This window comes from Vombatus ursinus, unplaced genomic scaffold (assembly GCF_900497805.2).
Source record: "Vombatus ursinus unplaced genomic scaffold, bare-nosed wombat genome assembly UNPS02001419.1, whole genome shotgun sequence".
Taxonomy (NCBI): Eukaryota; Metazoa; Chordata; class Mammalia; order Diprotodontia; family Vombatidae; genus Vombatus; species Vombatus ursinus.
This window is the reverse complement of record NW_020941197.1, coordinates 21058073-21076525: the sequence shown is the minus strand read 5'-3', so window position 1 is coordinate 21076525 and position 18453 is coordinate 21058073. Positions and strand designations below refer to the sequence as shown.

Genomic DNA, 18453 nt, shown 5'->3' with positions numbered 1-18453 from the left:
AAGCTGTGTTGCATCATGTTTGTTAAAAAGTCAATTTATGGGGCAGTGAGGTGGCACAGTGGATACAACACTGGCCCTGGAGTCGGGAGGATCTGAGTTCAAATTCAGCCTCAGACACTTGACACTTACTGTGTGACCCTGGGTAACTCACTTAATCCCAATTGTCTCCAAAACAATAAAAAGTCAATTTATTATTAAGAATAATTATTATTTTAATAGCATGTGTGTCAAGTCTTTCCCCTCTCTAATCCATCCTATATATAGCTGCCAAAGTGATATTTTATTTTCCTCCAATTACATGTAAAAACAATTTAAACATTTTTTTTAATTTTGAGTTCCAAATTCTCTCTCTTCCTCCCTTCCCTCCCCTACTCATCGAGAAGGCAAGCATGTAGATATACATGTACAGTCAGACAAAACAGGAACTTACTTCCCTGTAAGTCATGTTGTGAAAGAAAACATATTTTAAAAAAAACCAAGACAAATAAGGTAAAGAAAGAAAAAATATGCTTCCATCTGCATTCAGACTCCATCAATTCTTTCTGTGGAGATGGATAGCATTTTTCATCATGAATTCTTCAGAATTGTCTTGGGTCATTGTATTGCTGAGAATAGCTAAGTTATTCACAGTTGATCATGATGTAATATTGCAGATGCTGTGAACAATGTTCTTCTGGTTCTGCTCATTTCACTTTGCATCAGTTCATGCAAGTCTTTCTAGGTTTTTCTCAGAGCATACTAATTGTCATTTCTTATAGCACAATAATATTCCATTGTATTCATATACAACAACTTGTTCAGCCTTTCCACAACTGATGGACAACCTCTCAGTTTCCAATTCTTTTTTTTAAATTTTTCTTTTCTTTTTTTTTTTGCTTAGGCAATGGGGTTAAGCGACTTGCCCAGGGTCATTCAGCTAGTAAGTGTTATGTGTCTGAGGCCAGATTTGAACTCAGGTCCTCCTGACTCCAGGGCTGGTGCTCTATCCACTGCACCACCTAGCTGCCCCTCAGTTTCCGGTTCTTTACACCACTAAAAGAGCTGCTATAAATATTTTTGTACATATTGGTCCTTTTCCTTTTCAAAGTGATATTTCTAAAGCACATATATGTCTGATCAAATCACAACTCTGCTTGGTGAGTTCTAGTGGTTCCCTATTCCCTCAGGCTTCAATTCAAATTCCCCTGGCAGCTCCAAATGTTTCTGTTTTCTTATCCATTTCTCACCTTTATGCACGCTCAGATGCAGCCTGTGTTCTTACCATTCCTCATACATGGCTTAGCACAAACAGATGTTTAATAAATGACTATTGGTTGATTAAGAACATTAGGTCTCTCACCTCCATACCTTTTCAGAAGCTGTCCCCTACCCTACGTGGCCTCCACCCTCTACCTGGAAGGTACTCTTATTCTTCCTCTTAGAATTCCTAGCTTCCTTCAAAGCTTAGCTGAAGCACCACTTCCTAAATCAGTCAATCATTCAATAAACATTTTTAAGCACCTATATTTTCCAGACACTTTGCTAAGTTCTACATGAGGCTTGTCCTGATCCCTAAAATTACTAGTTGCCTCTCTACCATAAATGACTTTGTATTTACTTGTATATGCCTATGTATGTACATATTATTTCCCCTGATAGAATATAAGCTCCTTGAGGATAGGACATGCATCACTTTTATCTTTGTATCCTCAGCATCTAAGGATGCTACTCCCTTCCAATATCCAACTGGCTCTTCAGAATAAGCCAGTTCTTAATTGTCTTAGCTAATGGAGAAAAGAGAAGAAGATCATAGAAAATGAGATGTATGGTGTCTGTAAAACTCACTTACTAGGTGCACGGTGACCAGTATACAGTAGGTACTTAATAAATACTTGATTGATTTGCTACTAGTTGCCAATATTGTTTTATAAGAATGACTTGTAAGCAGGGGCAGCTAGGTGGCGCAGTGGATAGAACACTGGCCCTGGAGTCAGAAGGACCTGAGTTCAAATCCAGCCTCAGACACATAATACATACTAGCTGTGTGACTCTGGGCAAGTCACTTAACCCCATTGCCTAACCAAAAAAAAAAGAATGACTTGTAAGCAACAAAGGCAGTTGTCTCCATACACCCTCTGATGGAATCCTCCAAGGCAGGTACACTGTCTGATGTTTGTATTTGTATCTCTAGTGCCTAGCATTGTGCCTGGTGCTTAATAAATGCTTGTTGATTGATTGATGAGTAAGGGCTGAGGGTAAAGTCTGGAGTGATGATATCTTTAAGGAAATCTCTAGATTAAAAAAAATCCTTTCACCAGAATCAGATCTGCAATTCCTTTGTAATTTATAATCTTTAGAGACTAGTCTGAAGCACTGAGAGGTTCAGAAGTGACTTTCTCTTGGTCATACTACTAGTACTTGTCAGAGGTATATCTTGCACCTAGGTCTACCAATCAGGTATCTAGCCTTGGAATCACCAAGGCTAGTTTTCTCTTATGTTTATAATAATGTAGATGATAGATAGATAGAGTGAGTGAGTAAGCATTTATTAAGCATTTCCTATGCACCAAACAGTGTGCTAAGGACTGAGGATACAAAACTTAAAGGGGAGCTGGAAGAGGAAAGAAAAAGATGGGGAGGGAAGGAGGTTACTGGAGCATAGACGGCAGGGCAGCCAGTGTGGAGGTGGAGCAGACTGGAGAATGAGCAATCAGTGAGTAGGTCTCAGAGCGGGGTCATCCTCAGAGGGGCAATATGCATTATCCATGACATTTTTGCTGTACATATTTCTTCAACCAGGGAAGACTGTCTTCTCATTTTATTCAATTTTTGCCCATGTTTCCCTGCACCCTCAATCTCCCCACCACCGCAAATCTTTCATAAAATATCTACTCAACATTCATGGATAATAGTAACTAATATTGAACCCATAATAATATTAATTTAATTGGCAATAAAATGCCTCCCAAGATTATATTTTAGAGATTGCAAGTCTTTTGAGGGAGATTAACTACTATAAAATGAAAAGCTGCATTTTATTCTATGATAGGATAAGAATAAATTGTTTTGCATTCGACTCTCTCAATCCCACAGCTATCAATTAGAAACAAGGGCTTAAAAATATAAGCAGACTATTTTTGACACAGGGAAATACAGAAGGCATTTAATTATCAAATGGGTCAATGTAAGGATCCTTTAAAACAGAGGTTTCTTTCAAAGAGATTCCTCTAAGCTACAGTATCATCCTGTTTTGTTTTGTTTTGTTTTGTTTTGTTTTCCCTTAATTTATTTGTGCAGGGGCAGACTTCTCTGCTCCGGTAGCAGAGTCAAGGAAAGACAGAGCTCTGAAATTTGCTTCCCCCATCCTTTCACTGTGTGACCTTCAGAAAGTCATTTGATCTTTCTTTACCTTCTCCATTTATCTAAGGAGATGTTTCAGCAGGATATTGAGGAAGGCCTAAAGTATTAGGTAAAAGTGTTAGCTAGTCAGTGAGTTTCTACTCATTCAAAACACTATTCTTCTCCTGCTATATATAGTACAGTAAAAGGTCACTCTATGGGGTGACGGGGATAGGGAGGTTTTGTGAACAAAATGAAAATACAACCTTATTTGGAGAAACATCCTACTCTATGCCCACAGAACACTACAAAGCAATAATGCAGCAAATACAAATTAACATACAGTGAAGCAGTTCGAGATTTGGAATAATTAGGACAATGACTAGATTTACATATATTTCTCCATTACAAGTGGGCATTTTTGCTGTTCCTCCCACATCATACCCTGTCTCTCAGCTCCATGACTTTGCATTGCTTGTCTTCCCAAATCTAGGATGCATTCTCTCCTTTCCTCATTCTCTGAGAATCCCTAGTTTACTCTTAGTTTCAACTCAAGCATGAGTCATTTTTTGAGTTCTCCCACTTCTTTTCCCATCTCCTCCCAAATTACATTGAATTCATTTTTAATGTCTTTTTTTTTCATATTCCTACATATGTACACATTGTTTCCCTGAAAAGCATGTAAGCTTCTAGATGGCAGGATTTCTTTGATTTTTGTCAGTGACTCTCCAGCCCTTGCCCATTGCCTGGCACATAGAAGACACATAATAAATACTTGCTGATTGATTGAATATTACTCAATCAATACGTAAATTTCAAGTCACTTTTTCATTGAAAACAGTAATGCTTACCATCAGCCAGGCAACAGTAATCCCAGATGAAACAACTGAGGATATACTTTGAAAACATGGGATTTCTAGCGTGTGGTTGAATAATACTTCGACTGTATAGTTGCCTCCCCTCTCATCTTGTGCAACTGTAGCATAACGAAAGAAGAAAAAAGAAAATACTGACAATGATATTTTAAGGTTATAAAATTTCTTTCATCCAAAGAATGTGGATACTTTCACCAAATGTGATACATTAATTCTCAGCATTCTTACAAAATAGAGGGGAAACACAGACTATCACCTCACACTTTGCAAATATAAAACTGAGCTGCCAAGAAGCAAAATGAGTTGTAAATGTAAGACTGAAAATCATAGGTGGAAGAGAACAGAACCCAAGTGGAAATTCAGCAGCACTCTCTATTCAGTCTTGATCCTGAATTAATTATCAGGTCACATTTGCCTGGTTCACAAAAAAAAAAAAAAAAGTATTTTATCTTTCAACCCAGTATGCATTTTGTCCCTTTAGTTTAAAGTAGGAATAATGCATGTGTGTGTCTACATGTAAATATGCAACCATTAAGAAGTAATAATGTAAAAATAAAGCTGAATTGGCCCATAAGCTTTCAATGGTTTTTTCCACCTAGCTGATACAATTGAGGACATATTTTTAAAGCATGAAATTTCCATGTTATGGAACTGTACAGAAATCTCCTCCTATTCAAGTAACACACAATAAATTTAAAATGCCCTTGCTCTCATTCCTTCCCTTCTTTCCTCCTTTCCTCTCTCCTCCTCTTTCCCTTTACTTACCCAACTGTTCTCTCTTTCTTTCTCTCTCCCCCTTCTTTTCTGTCTCAGTCTCTGACTCTGTCTCTCTCTGTCTCTCTGTCTTTCTGTCTGGCTGTCTCTCTCTTTTCTGTCTCAGTCTCTGACTCTGTCTCTGTCTCTCTCTCTCTCTCTCTCTCTCTCTCTCTCTCTCTCTTTCTCTCTCTCTGCTCTCTCTGCCTCTGTCTCTCTCTCTGTCTCTGTCTCTCTGTCTCTCTCCCTCTCTCTCTTTGTCCTTCCTTTTCTATCTAAGTTTCTGTTTCTGACTCTTCCTCTATGTCTCTGTTTGTCTCTCTCTCTCTCTCTGTCTCTACTCTCTCTCTCTCCCAAATGAGGACTTTACAACTTTGGAAATTGATGTCTTTGCTTTTAGAGTTGTAATTTTTTTATTTCAGGTGGATGAGATCACAGATTCATCAAAGCACGCTTCCTGGGCAAAAGCAGCAGCGGGACTGGTCCTCACATTCCTAATAGCTTGCAGATCAAGGAGGAAAGATCAGTCAAAAGGGAGACCAAGAATAGAAAACTTCTCTGAAGCTTTAGTAATAATTGGAGAAACTACAACAACAACAAAACTTATACTCCAATTTACAAATGTACATATATATGTGAACATATATGTACATATCTATCTCTATCTCCATCTCTGTCTTTATCTCTATCTATGCACATACATAAACCTTAGAGCCTAATTTGTCTGGATATAAATCAGAGAAACTTTGGTGCACAACTATGTACCAAGTACCTGAAATGCAGTCCTTAGGATCATTTTAGAAGTTACTCTGCTGTAGGATGGGAAGAAAGGAACAATTTCCTTTTAGAATCCTGAGAAAGCACACATGCCAAGTTTTCAGCACCTTGACATTCTGCCAAGTGTTGTTATTCAGTTATTTCAGTTGTGTCTGATCTTTGTGACTACATTTGGATTTTCTTTGCAAAGATACTGAAGTAGTTTGTCACTAACTTCTCCGGCTCATTTTACAGATGAAGAAACTGAGGCAAACAGGGTTAAGTGACTCACCCAGGGCCACACAGCTAGTAGTCTGAGGCCACATTTGAACTGAGGAAGATGAGTCTTTCTGACTTCAGGCCCAGGACTCTATTCACTGAAATACCTAGCTGCCCATTCTTCTAAATACAGACTTCTGTATTTTCACACTAGTCCTACGGCATCATAGCACAGAGGATAAACATAAATAACATGCTATCTGGAAGGCCTCATGGGAGAGAGAAGAGAACAGACTGGCTTCTCAAAGACTACCTGGTTCTGAGGGAACCCTGGGCTAATACTCTTAGGCACATATTAATGCTTTGTGGACAGAGGAGAGGAAGAGAGATACAAATGACTCTGAAAACAAACAGGAAATACTGATAAACTTCAAACACCTAAGCACCAATGCATGTCATTTTTGCCACACTACTTAAACATGCATTTGTATATACATTTATATGTAAGTACTTTCAAAATGTTTATTCCACATGAGTTTTATCTGCCCAATTAGCTTGCAAACTCCCAGAAGGCAGTATGTCTGTCAATGCTCAATAACTACTGTTGACTCACCAGGAAGGTGGTGACTGAGTGAATGACTCCTTTGTTTTTTGCCACCGTCTAGTACAGGTGTCAGAAGTCTCATGAGTCACAAGACATATCAATAGGGATGGTATATCCCTTGCCTGGAAACTCCGAGGCTCAGGTTAGAAAAAATGGGGGAAAAAGAGGTCAAAGAAAGGATCACTGACTCATAGATATAGAGCCAAATGCAACTTCAGAGATTGTCTAGATCAGCCTTTTCTTTTCTTCATTTTACAATTGAGGAAACTGAGTCCTTGAGATTATTTTGCCTGATGAAGTGGAAGAAAAGGAAGGAAAGGGAGGTAAAGGGAAAATGGGGAGTGGGGAAGAAAAGGGAAGTCCTTTTGGTGGGAAGTGAGCTAATACATAAGGACCTCTAGTGACATATAACAGGATCATAGAGTTAAATATGGAAGTGATCTTTAATGGCATATAGTTCATTCTCTTTAACTAAAAGTGGAAGAATAGCCTAAACTTATAGGTTGTTGTTGTTCAGTCATTTTCAGTCATGTCTGACTCTTTGTGGACCCATTTGGGCTTTTCTTGGCAAAGATATTGGAGTAGTTCACCATTTCCTTCTCCAGCTCATTTTACAGATAAGGAAACTGTGGTAAACAGGGTTAAGTGACTCGCTGAGGGTCATAGCCAGTAAATGTCTGAGGCTGGATTTGAACTCATGAAGATGAGTCTTCCTGACTTCGGGTCAGGAACTTTATTTGGTGCACCACCTAGCTCTCTGAAGTTGTAGGTAGTAAGTGGCAAAGAGAATACGTGAACCTAAACTCCTTTGGTTCCAAATCCAATACGCTTTCTGTACCATAGTGTTACTCTCTAGGGCTCAAATCAACTGCCCGACATCTTCTCCCTTTGCATCATAGCTTTCAAGCTTGTGGTGATTGCTTGTCTGCTACAGTCTGGCCCTATCTTTAAAAAAGGCAGCAGAATCATTTCTGAAATGTTCAGACCATGACTTTGAAACTGATCTGCTGTAAAGTTACAGTCAGAACAGTGTGGGATTAGTTCTGCCTTCATGTCCATGACCTCTATTTCCCTAGTGGTTTGAGGAGGTTTTGGATAACTACCAGCTTAAGGGATCTAGGTTCGCATACATACATATGTACATACATACACACACATACACATATATGTATATGTGAATATATATATATATATATACACATATACATATATATGAAGTTAAGAATGTACTTTCCTTAAAGTACATTCCTCTTCTTTCTTTCCTTTCTTCCTTCCTTCCAGTCAGGGTTAAGTGACTTGCCCAGGGTCACATAGCTAGTAAGTGTCAAGTGTCTGAGGCCAGATTTGAACTCAGTTCCTCCTGACTCCATGGCTGGTGTTCTATCCACTACGCCACCTAATTGCCCCCTCTTCTTTCTTTTTAACATGCCACCTCTCATCTATTGTCTCTTTTCACCATAAGCCCCCTTTCTGTATGGTGAATTGTTTCAAGTTACTGATGCTGAATAAAATAGTATTATGACTTGGTCAGGACAGCAGATTTTTAAATGGCAGGAGTAAAGACAAGACAGAACATATTGGTGTCCACTTTCAACTTTCAGAGTAACTATGTAAATCATTACCAGGAAATGAAAGAAGAATGGCTAATTTCTAAACTATGATTTATGAAGATAAAAGGTACCTGAAAGGTCATCTGCTTCAACATCTGCTTAAAGCATGCAACATTCTTCTATAACATTCATGACAAATTGTCATTCAGTCTCTTCTTGAAGACTTCTAGTGATAAAGAACTCCCTTCCAAGAAAAGACCATTCTATTTTTAGAAATCTACATTTTTTTTATAAAATTCTTCCATAAATGACATCAAAAGTAGACCGACTCCCGATACCTTGCACTGGTCCAAGTTCTGCTCTCTGGATTTAAGCAACAATATCCAGTCCCTTTTCCTCATGAAAATTCTTCAGATATTTATACATGACAATCATATTACCCCGAGCTCTAAGTCCTTTCTTCTCCAGGATAAACACCCCCAATTCTTTAAAACAATCCTTGTGGGACATTGTTTCAAATCCTCTCACTCTCCTGGCCATGGGTCACTGTATAGACTGTGGTTTGTTCTTCTTAAAATGTGACCTCTAGAACTCAACACAATAGTTCGTATGTGGTCTGACAAAGGTAGAATCAGTGGCACTATCACCCATCCTTTCTTGGATGCTGTATTACTTTTAATAAAGCCTAAGATCACATCAGTTTTTGGTTTGGGGGATTTTTTTTTTTGCTACGATGTTACACAGTCAATTCATATACAGTTTGCAGTTCCATAAATCCCAGGTCTTTTTTTCCCGTATGTACGACAGACATATACTGTGCAGATACAATTATTTTTAAAAATTTAAATGTAAGGCTTTCCCTTTATCACTACTGAAATTCATCTTGTTAAAGTTGACCTTTCATTTCTGATCATACAAATCACTTTTGTCATTTTGATTCTCTTATGCAAGGTGTGAGCTATCTCTCTCTGTACTCCCTTTTATTTTGATAACTGGAAAGAACACTGGATTTGGAGAAAGAAGAACAGAGTTTGAATCCCAGCTCTGACACTTACTACCTATGGGGCTTTGGTAAGCCATATTACCTCTATAGGCCTCACTTCCTCATCTACAAAGAGAGGCAGATTTGATTGGATGACCTCTAAGCGCCCTTCAAGCTCAGATTTTATGTTCCTATGAACTGTCTTAAGAATAAAAATAGGCATTGAGAAATGAAAGGTCATGGCAGGAGTTGTAATCCACTCCCTCCTCACTGTCCTACCAGACAGTCTTCTGTGGAATGTCAATATCTTTCTCTGAATTCAATGGGAGCAGAATTCCCTAAGCGGAATGTTGAGGAAATGTGACCCATGGCAGCAGGCTGGACCAATCGTGTGGCTTAGAACCAAATGAGAAACAGCTGTGTTGTAATGGGCGGGCAATAAGGAAGGGAGCTACATACTATCACAGTGTCTTTTAGGTTCTTATCCTTTTGTTATAAAAGTAGATCTTAGTATATTTTCCAGATTTTTTTTTTGGCCAGGTGTTTCCCATTTAAAATGATAGTATTTAGATTTGAATAAGATCTTAAGGGTCTTCTAATTCAACTCCGTTTTACAGATGAGAAAACTGAGATCTAGAGAATAACCAGTACTGGAGAAGTAATAAATAGCAAAGCCAGGTTTCAAACCTAGATTCTCTTGACTCCAAATCTATAGCAATTTATAGTATAGCATTAAGCTATGCTACCTTTGTATCTCTGCCTTTCTTTCTGTGTATCTCTCTTTGTTTGTGGGGTCTCTCTGGCTCTTCCCATCTCTCTGTCTCTGCCTCTATATCTCTCTTTTTCTGTTTATAGCTGTCTGTCTCAGTCTTTCTCTGTCTCTTTCTCTCTATCTTTGTCTCTCTGTCTCTGACTTTCTGTCTCTGTCTCTCCATCACTTTCTCTGCTGTGGTGAATCAATATTTTTAGATGGCACTGGAACCCTTCTTTTGTTTGTCAATCCTACTAGGGATTCTAGTACCTTCTAAGGGAGGGTCTCAAGGCTTCTTACTTGCAGAGACTGATTCACATTAACAACTGAAAATGCTGTGAATGACCTCATGGACAGAGTGATAGGAAAGTTAAGAGAATGACCGACCAAATGACTTGTTAAATTACCAATAGGTGGCAAGGAGAATCAGAGAAAAGTTGGTTCTAGAACTTTAATGTTCAGCTAGACTTCCTTGATTAAAGTTACAGATGATCTATTCTTAAGGCATTCTTCCCTTTCTTTGATTACCTGCCAAATCAATGAAAGACCTTTCTTTGAGCAAGGTCAGGCAAACAAAGCAATCAGGTCCCTTAATACCTTGATTCCTAATCTTGGATTCAGTTGTTAAGAGGCAGTTAGGTAATGCAGTGAATAAGAAGAAAAGAAACAAGTATTTACTATGTGCCTACTTTGTGTTGGGCACAGTGCTAAATGTTTTACAGATATTTTCTCCTTTGATCCTCCCAACAACTTTGGGAAGTAGATGCTTCTATTATTTACATTTCACAGTTGAAGAAACTGAGGCAGTAGAGGTTAAGTGACTTATCTAGAGTCACACAGCTAGTAAATGACTTTCCTAGAGTCACACAGCTAGTAAATGACTGAGGCTGTGTTTGTACTCAAGTCTTCCTGATTTTCTAGGTCCAGTGCTCTATCTACTGCACCACCTAGCTATATGGAACAGTGGGCTTGGTGTCACCAAGTCATGAGTTTGAATCCTGCCTTAGACACTTACAGGTTATTTGACTATGGGCAAGGTATTTAACCCCACAACTTTCCTTAACTGTAAAATAAGAATAATTTCTCATACCTACTTGATTGGGTAGGTACCTATGAGAACTGATTGAGATAATATATATAAAGTGCTTTGCAAAGCTTAAAGCATTACATAGATATTAGTTCCTAATATTGTAGTCCACAAGCCTGATAAAGTGATGATATGACCTGCTTATCCTTCATCCATCCTCCCTGACTTACCATCTTTCTGACTTTTCATCTAAGTGGCACAGTGAATAGAGCACCAGTCCTGGAGTCAGTATTCAGGAAGACCTGAGTTCAGATCTTGACTGAGATGCCTACTACCTGTGTGACTCTGGGTAAGTCACTTAACCTTTGTTTGCCTGTTTCCTCATCTGTAAAATGGGGATAATAATAGTACCTACCCAGGAGGGTTGTAAACAACAAATGATAATAATCATAAAGAACTTAGCACAGTGTCTGGCACATTGTAAGCACTATACAAACGATAGCTATTATTATTACTAATTGTATGTGACCAGCTAAGGGTTGCTTTAGTTGTCTGTTAGATATTTTGTTTTGGTGCTTAGTTCTGGCAAATACTTTCTGCTTTTAGAATGAGTCCTCTCTGAAGAGTTAATAGATGATAAATATTGAGATGGAATGGACCTTAATATAACTTCCTCATTTTACAGATAAGAAACTAAGACCTAAAGGAGTTGTGACTTGTCCGAGGTCACACAGGTAGGCAAGGTAATCCAGACTGGGATTCTAACCCAGGTCCTTTGATTCCAAATCCAAAGCTCTCTCTATTGTATTTCTATTGTACTATACTTCAAATTTCTGCTCTCTCTCTCTTCTCTTTCCCTCTCTCTCTTCTCTCATTCTTTTTTCTCTCTCTTCTCTCTTCCCTCACTCTTGCTCTTTCTCTCTTTTTCTCTCTTCTCTCTTTCTCTTCTTCTCCTTCTCCTCCTCTTTCTCCTTATCCTGCTTCTCCTTCTCCTTCTTCTTCTCCTTCTTCTTCTTCTTCTTCTTCTCCTTCTCCTTCTTCTTCTTCTTCTTCTTCTTCTTCTTCTCTTTCTCTTTTTTCTCTCCCTCCCCCCCCCCATGGGAAGTAACATTTTCATTTTTAATTCTTAAGAGAGGGGACTCCCTTTTTGTTTCCACCCTAAAACAATTGACTTGCTTTATACTGATGACTCAACAAAGGTAGCTTTCAGTCTGTCTGACCTTTGCAAGTGATGGGGATAAGAAGGCGAGTAACTTGAATTAAATGGAAGGCTTATTATTTTTCTTATCACCATAGGATCCTAAATTTGGATATGCAAGGGCCCTCAGGAGTCATCTAGTCCAATTCCCTCATTTTACAGATAAGGAAACTGAGGCCCAGAGAATAAGTGATTTGCCTAAAGTCACAAAGGTAGTAAGTGTCAGAAGTAGGATTTGAACCTCCTTCCTAGCCTTTAGATTGAGAAGCTTTCTGTGGAAAGCCCTTTTAGTGTTTCTATGGAAGTCTAATTACTTTGACTGAAAATGGGCTTCCTATATTTCCTCTGGGTATTTCCCAGCTTTTTGTCCTTCATGTTGTGGCATTCTCCTTTCCATCCATCCTGCCCCCTTCTCTCCCCCTCCCTCCTCCCCCCCAGCCAAAGAGTAAGTCTATCTGACTCTGCATTCCTGCCTCATATCCATTCAGAATCCCTTAGTCTTGAATTGTTGTTTAGTCAGTCAGTTACCTCCAACTCTCCATTAGCCCATTTAGAGTTTTCTTGGCAAAGAGAGTGGAATGGTTTGCCATTTTCTTCTCCAGCTCATAGGACAATTGGGTAGCACAGTAAATAGAATACCAGGCTTGAAGTCAGGAAGATTTGCTTTCCTGAGTTCAAATCTGGCCTCAGATGCTTACTGATCTTGGGCAAGTCACTTAACCCTGTTTGCTTCAGTTTCCTCATCTATAAAATGAGCTGGAGAAGGAAATGGCAACGCATTCCAGTATCTCTGCCAAGAAAACCCCAAATTGGGTCACAGAGAGTTAAACATGACTAATAGACTAAACAACAACAGTCTTGAATCAGCAGTATCATTCACATGGCACCCTCCCCTAACATGAATGTAAATGGGAAGGGCTACATCAGACCTCAAAACCATTCTTGGAGCAAATATAAGGCTGAAGCTGATGACTGTGAATTTCATAGGATAATAGATTCAGATTTTATGGGATCCCAGAGGCCATCTAGTCCAGCACCCTCATTTTATAGACAAGGACACTGAAGCCTGGGAGGATAAGTGACCTGCCCCAAATCACACACTTGGTAATCATCAGAGGCAGAATTTGAACCCAGGTCTTTTGATTAAAGGGATAAGGTTCCCCTCCCCCTCCACTATATCTTAAGGATAAGGATCAAACCTGGACCTGTGATTTCATTAGTAAAGGGAATTCCTGGATGAATAACACTATGTACTCATGCAGTTCAGAACTTTCTCTACACCTTATCATCCTAGAGAGTTGCCTAGAGCAGAGGAATCAAACTCTGGCTGTGGGCTCTTTGATGCTCTGAAACTAGATCAAAATGTAATTGGGAAACATTTTTTTAAAAATAAATTAAGAGACAATATAGAAAATGTTGATATGAGATTTTCTAAGTCAATATGCTGTCAGCAGAGATATGCTTCAATTTGAGTTTGACACCACTGGCCAAGAGCACCGAGCATCTAAGTCACATATTTGCACAGAGTCACACATATAGTGAGTATTAGAGGCAGAATTTGAACCTAGGTCTTTCTAGCTACAAGGCCAGGTCTCTACCCACTACACCATGCTCCTTCCTTAATTTGAAATAATACAAGAAAGCACAACCACCTCTCCCATACTTATTATGCTCAATTTCTATTGCTTACCTTCGCTCTGTACAAGGACGTTCTTGACCATTCTCCCAGTACCCTCTGGATACAAAGTAAAGCTACATTCATATTTCCCACTCACTGCAGTAGACACGTTTCTCAAGTGCAAAACCCATTCTGAAACATTCCGTGACAATTCAGTGAATGATACTAAGGACTCACAGGAGGTCCTAGCGGCACAGTAATAGCCATACTGAGGGTGGTAGAGAGCTATCATTTCTGTGCTATTGGTGATCTTGGACCATTGTATCTGCACCAAGGAGCTTCTCTTCTGAGTCTGACATGTCAAGTTCACATCTGTGCCAAGAGAAGCATAGATGACATTTCTTTCATCAAATGTTCCTTCTAAGAGGCCTAAAAGAAAAGAATACCAAGCGTCAGTTTATCTGGTTCACTTTCCCTTGGCCACCAGGACCAGTTTCTGGAATTGCTGATCAAACTGGGAGAACTCATCATTTTTATTTCATTTCATTTTTATGGTGGTAGAGAGGAATCTGGGTGGCCCAGAGGACTTAGTATCAGGATAGGCTGAGCCAACTCATCCACCTAGCTAGGAATGAGTTGGTAAAAATTATTTGCCTTTGAATCTAATTCAGCCTGTTCGAAAATAAGAACAATGACACAGTTCTTGATAAGAGAATTTTAAAATTCAAGATGATTTCCTTGGTTTGATAATGTGTTTCCTATCTCTATTAAGAGTAACACCATCCTTTCAGGCACTAATATTTGGAACCTTGGTGTCTTCTCACTTTCTCTTCCTAGATCAATTAATGTGTTTGGTATTGTCAAATCTACCTTCACAGCATCTGGAACATCTATCCTCTTTTCTCCACATATGTCTACAGCCCTAGTTCAGGCCCACATCACCTGATTCCTAATCCGTTACAACAGATATGTAATTGGACTCCTGGCACTTAGCTTCTCCCTGATCCAATCTGCTCTCCACACAAGCTGTCAAAATAATCTCTTTAATGACTAACTATGATTTCAGAGGACAGATGAGGGAACATGCCACACACCTTCTGTCAGAAAGGTGATGGACTTGGGGAGCAGATTGAGATATACCATTTGAACATGGACAAGGGAATAATTTGTTTCACATCACCCTTGTTATAAGGGTATTATTTTTCTTTTTCATTTGGGGAGGGAGGCAATATAGGAGGAAGAGAAAACATGTTTGTTCATTGAAAAAAAATTGAAATTTTAAAACATTCTAAAACAGAAGTTTGCTCATGCCAGCCCTCTGCAAAGAAACTTCAATGGCTCTCTATTGTCTCTAGGAAAATGTAAGCTTCTCAATGTGACATCTAAGTCACTAAATAGTTTGACTCTGGCTTATGTTTAAAGGCTTATTGCACAACACTCCCCTTAATGTACTCTAAGTTTCAGCTGAACTGGCACTTGCTTGAACCTAACGTTCCATCTTTTACCTCTGTGACTTTGTCAGGCCATGGTCTCCCACTATATCTGGGGCCATCTCCAAATGTCCTGATCCATATCTGGCCACTGGACCCAGATGGCTCCGGAGGAGGTTGGTGACTTTGTACAACCCTCCCTCACTTAAATCCAGTTCACTTGCTAGTCATGGCATCATCTTCCTGATGCCATGATTCGAGAAGAAAGGACAAACTACAACAAAGGCTTTCTTCCCTTTCCTCGAATGCATTACATCTTTTCCTCCAATTCTTAGAATCCTTAGCTTCCTTCGAGGTTCAGCTTGAGTGTCATTTTCTACACAAAACCTTTCCTGAGTCTATTTTTTTTTTTGCTCTTCATCCTAAATCATCATGTATAGACTTAGATGTTTAGCATATTATTTTTAACCCACCCCTCCAGGAGAATGTCATCACCTTGAGGGTGAGGACCATTTTTTATCTTGTCTTCATATCCCATGCATCTTGCATAGTGCTTAGTACAAAACATGTTATCATTAAATGATTTTTGGACTGTATTGGATTGGTTTAAATTTTAGACCTACATATGATACAACATATTTTGCAACATATTTACTATATATAAATTAAATATGTACATATATATGTATATAATATCATACAACATAGTAAATTTCAGATGAAACTAACATTTGGAAGATTGGGATAGCTAATACAATTTCCAGAGAAGGGGTCCTTAACCTGAGACCTTTGAACTTTTAAATAATGTATTTTGATAAATATGTTTCAATATAATTGTTTTCCTTTATAATCTTATTATTTTCTATATTTAAAAACATCATTTCTAGAAGGGATCCATAGGCTTCATCAGATTGTCAAAAACGTCTAGGACACAAACACACACATACACACACACACACACATGAAGAGGTTAAGAACCCTGTTCTGGTTGGGATAACAACATCTTTATCAAAACAATCATTACAGAGTCTTCCATATTCTATCCTCTCTGTTCAAGGTACTAAGGAGGAAGAAGGGGAAGATTTAGCTGAAAGGCTAGTCTTGAAAATTAACCCAATTAGTATGAGTCAGATTGTTAAATCCACAATAAAAAAAAAATTAAAAAATCCAATTGACCAGTACTATCTACTCCGGCTCAGCAGTCTGAAGTCTTAGATGTAAAAGAATCCATTTCTTAAGCTCTCTTACAAAATGGGGCTGCTCCTTCCTTATTTAAAGTTGTTCCAGCTTGATAGGAGTTACCAACCTTGTTTTCGGCAGACATACACAATCTTGGAGAACCCAGGGCTATGTTTATACCATAATGAGACATCAAAAAAAGATTTTTGCCAAGGATGGGGGCAGGGGAGGAATTTTTAAATGGGCAGTTTCAAATGGTGAATTTAAATAGTGATACTTTTCACAGGGTTCTAAATAATACTATTTGCATTAGTTTAGCATTCAACACTGAGCACTAAAATATTACGGTAAATATGACCCAAATACACAACAGAAGACTATTTTTTTTAAAGATAGGAAGCAACAGAGACCAAGTAAGGGTTTTCAGCAAAAAGGAATTGTCATACTTTTATAGGTGAAAAAATTGAGGCCTGAGAGGTATGTGGTGCCTCACGACATGTTTGTGTTTTTTTTTAAATTTTATTCTATAGTCATTATTATGCAATGTCCTCTTTGATATAGAAATTCTCCTTAAATGCTTCTTAATCATTATGGTCTGTCTGAGTAAGTCAGTTAATTCCAGAGACATTGGGACACACTCTAATATACACATATTATGGAATGCAAAAACTCATCTTTCTCCTTTCTATTTTTAAATGAGGCTCTTGAGTTTCAAGTTCCTACTGACATAAGGATGCTCTATTTTGTCTCCCAGGTCCACTATAGCACATACCTCATTAAAATCCAAGATATGCTCAACTCCCAAGGACCTTTGTATTTGGAGGAAAAGTGCCTTTTTTATATTAAAAAGATACTTAGGAGAGGAAATGGTGTTAAGGAGTCTCTCTGCATCTCCAGCAATATGATTTTTTCCCCAGTGTTTTAGAGTTATCCCGACTATTGTTCAGAAAGCATTTCAGCCAATAGAAGACATAATTTCTTAAATTACTCTAGGAGTTCTTAGCAAAGAGTAGGTGAAAATATCTTATAGCAGAGAAGCAATATCACTTTCTACTCCTCTTTTTCCATATTGAGATGTGACATCTATAAGTTGAGAGGGAAGATGATGTTCAGTTGTGTCTGACTCTTTGTGGCCCCATTTGGGGTTTTCTTGGCAAAGATACAGGAATGGTTTGCCATTTTTTTCTCCAGCTCATTTTACAGATGAGGAAACTGAGGCAAACAAAGTTAAATGACTTGCCCAAAGTTACATAACTAGTAAGTGTTTGAGATCAGATTTGTACTCAGGAAAATGAGTCTTCCTGACTCCAGGCCCGGTAATCTATCCATTGTACAACTAAATATATACTCTTAAAGATGTTGTTAATGATTTTCTTTTTAGTGACCCATTTCAATAGACATTTACAGGTTATTTTAAAAAATAAACAAAGGCCCCATTTGCCCTAAAAAAAAAAAATAGCTTTCTGATAACAAAGTACAGCTAGGAGGCTTACCCCAGACAAGATGGATCTGGATGAATGAATAGATAACTCCATATGTCCATTTCTTCTCCATAGTCTCTGAAGCAGCCTACATCAGTAATTCCATTATGGTCATAGGAGTGAATTGGTTATTTCCACCAGAGTAAATAAACTGAAATAGTTTGTTCCGTACGAGAAAAAAAATAGACTAAGTATATAACATATAAGAGGCTGTTTCTTGTTTGGCAATACTCCAGGAAATGAGCACTAGACAGGAAGCTATGTGGTTTGTAGCTGAGGTTTATTTCTAATTAGTAAGTGTGAAAGTATAAGGTTCTGTGACAGGGTGATCAAACTCCTGGTCTTACCTCCTTCCTCTCAAAGGTCTACAGAGCAAGACGGGCATCTGCATGCTCTTTAATACTACAGGTGATTTTTAACTTCATTGTTCAACTTTGGGGAGGGGGAAAAGGAATACAGAAGGGATTGTGACCTAAAAACAAAAGTTACAAGGAAAATTTACTTAAAAAAAAAGTCATACTCTTTCTGGGAGAGTGTTCTTGTGTATATTTTTGGGTGTTGTCCAGAATTTCTCTCCTATAGGAGTAACACACAAAGTTTTCCAGTGAAGGGAGTTTCTTGAAAATTAAGCCAGGAAGATAATAAAGAAAATAAGAATAAAAAGAAAAAAATAAATGTAAATAATACACATAACACATAAATATGATATATT

General features: G+C 38.3%; 1 protein-coding gene across 6 annotated transcripts in view; it reads right to left on the bottom strand.

The window, feature by feature from the left end:
• Window positions 1-17962, bottom strand: part of CD96 (CD96 molecule) — a 104953-nt gene extending 86991 nt beyond the window's left edge. For 3 of the 6 annotated variants that reach the window (XM_027867586.1, XM_027867602.1, XM_027867610.1), the window contains exons 1-3: window positions 17754-17962; window positions 13724-14080; window positions 4170-4294 (exon numbers count right to left, since the gene is read on the bottom strand). In XM_027867586.1, the coding sequence (XP_027723387.1) occupies window positions 4170-4294; window positions 13724-14080; window positions 17754-17814 (543 nt within the window). In that variant the 5' untranslated portion in view covers window positions 17815-17962. The remainder of the gene's footprint in view (window positions 1-4169; window positions 4295-13723; window positions 14081-17753) is intronic. The other 3 variants (XM_027867619.1, XM_027867593.1, XM_027867624.1) reach the window with 3 other exon arrangements.
• Window positions 17963-18453: the final 491 nt, after the last annotated feature.